The sequence below is a fragment of the Myotis brandtii genome, unplaced genomic scaffold (genome assembly GCF_000412655.1).
Source record: "Myotis brandtii unplaced genomic scaffold, ASM41265v1 scaffold952, whole genome shotgun sequence".
In the NCBI taxonomy this organism is placed as follows: Eukaryota; Metazoa; Chordata; class Mammalia; order Chiroptera; family Vespertilionidae; genus Myotis; species Myotis brandtii.
Window position 1 is genome coordinate 423525 of NW_005371930.1, and position 246 is coordinate 423770.

General features: G+C 69.5%; 1 protein-coding gene across 1 annotated transcript in view; it reads left to right on the forward strand.

The window, feature by feature from the left end:
- Positions 1 to 246, forward strand: part of CELSR1 (cadherin, EGF LAG seven-pass G-type receptor 1) — a 109059-nt gene that overhangs the window by 79259 nt on the left and 29554 nt on the right. Inside the window, exon 10 of the mRNA XM_014533162.1 lies at positions 128 to 246. Coding sequence (XP_014388648.1) covers positions 128 to 246 — 119 coding nt within the window. The remainder of the gene's footprint in view (positions 1 to 127) is intronic.

Consider the following 246-nt stretch of genomic DNA (forward strand, 5'->3'; position numbering starts at 1 on the left):
TCTGCCCTGGGCAGCCTGAGGCCTGTCCCCGGGGAGGGGGTCCCCGCTGCCCGCCTCCCTCGGCTGCGCTCATGGGGCCGGTCCTGGGATACAGCACGACCTGTGTCACGATCCTCTCTGCTTCCAGGCTGCGCTGCTCAGAGGAACTTCTGTGAGGGGACCTGGTGTCAGAACGGGGGCACCTGCGTGAGCCGGTGGGACACGCACCTGTGCCGCTGCCCGCTCCGCTTCGGCGGGAAGAACTGC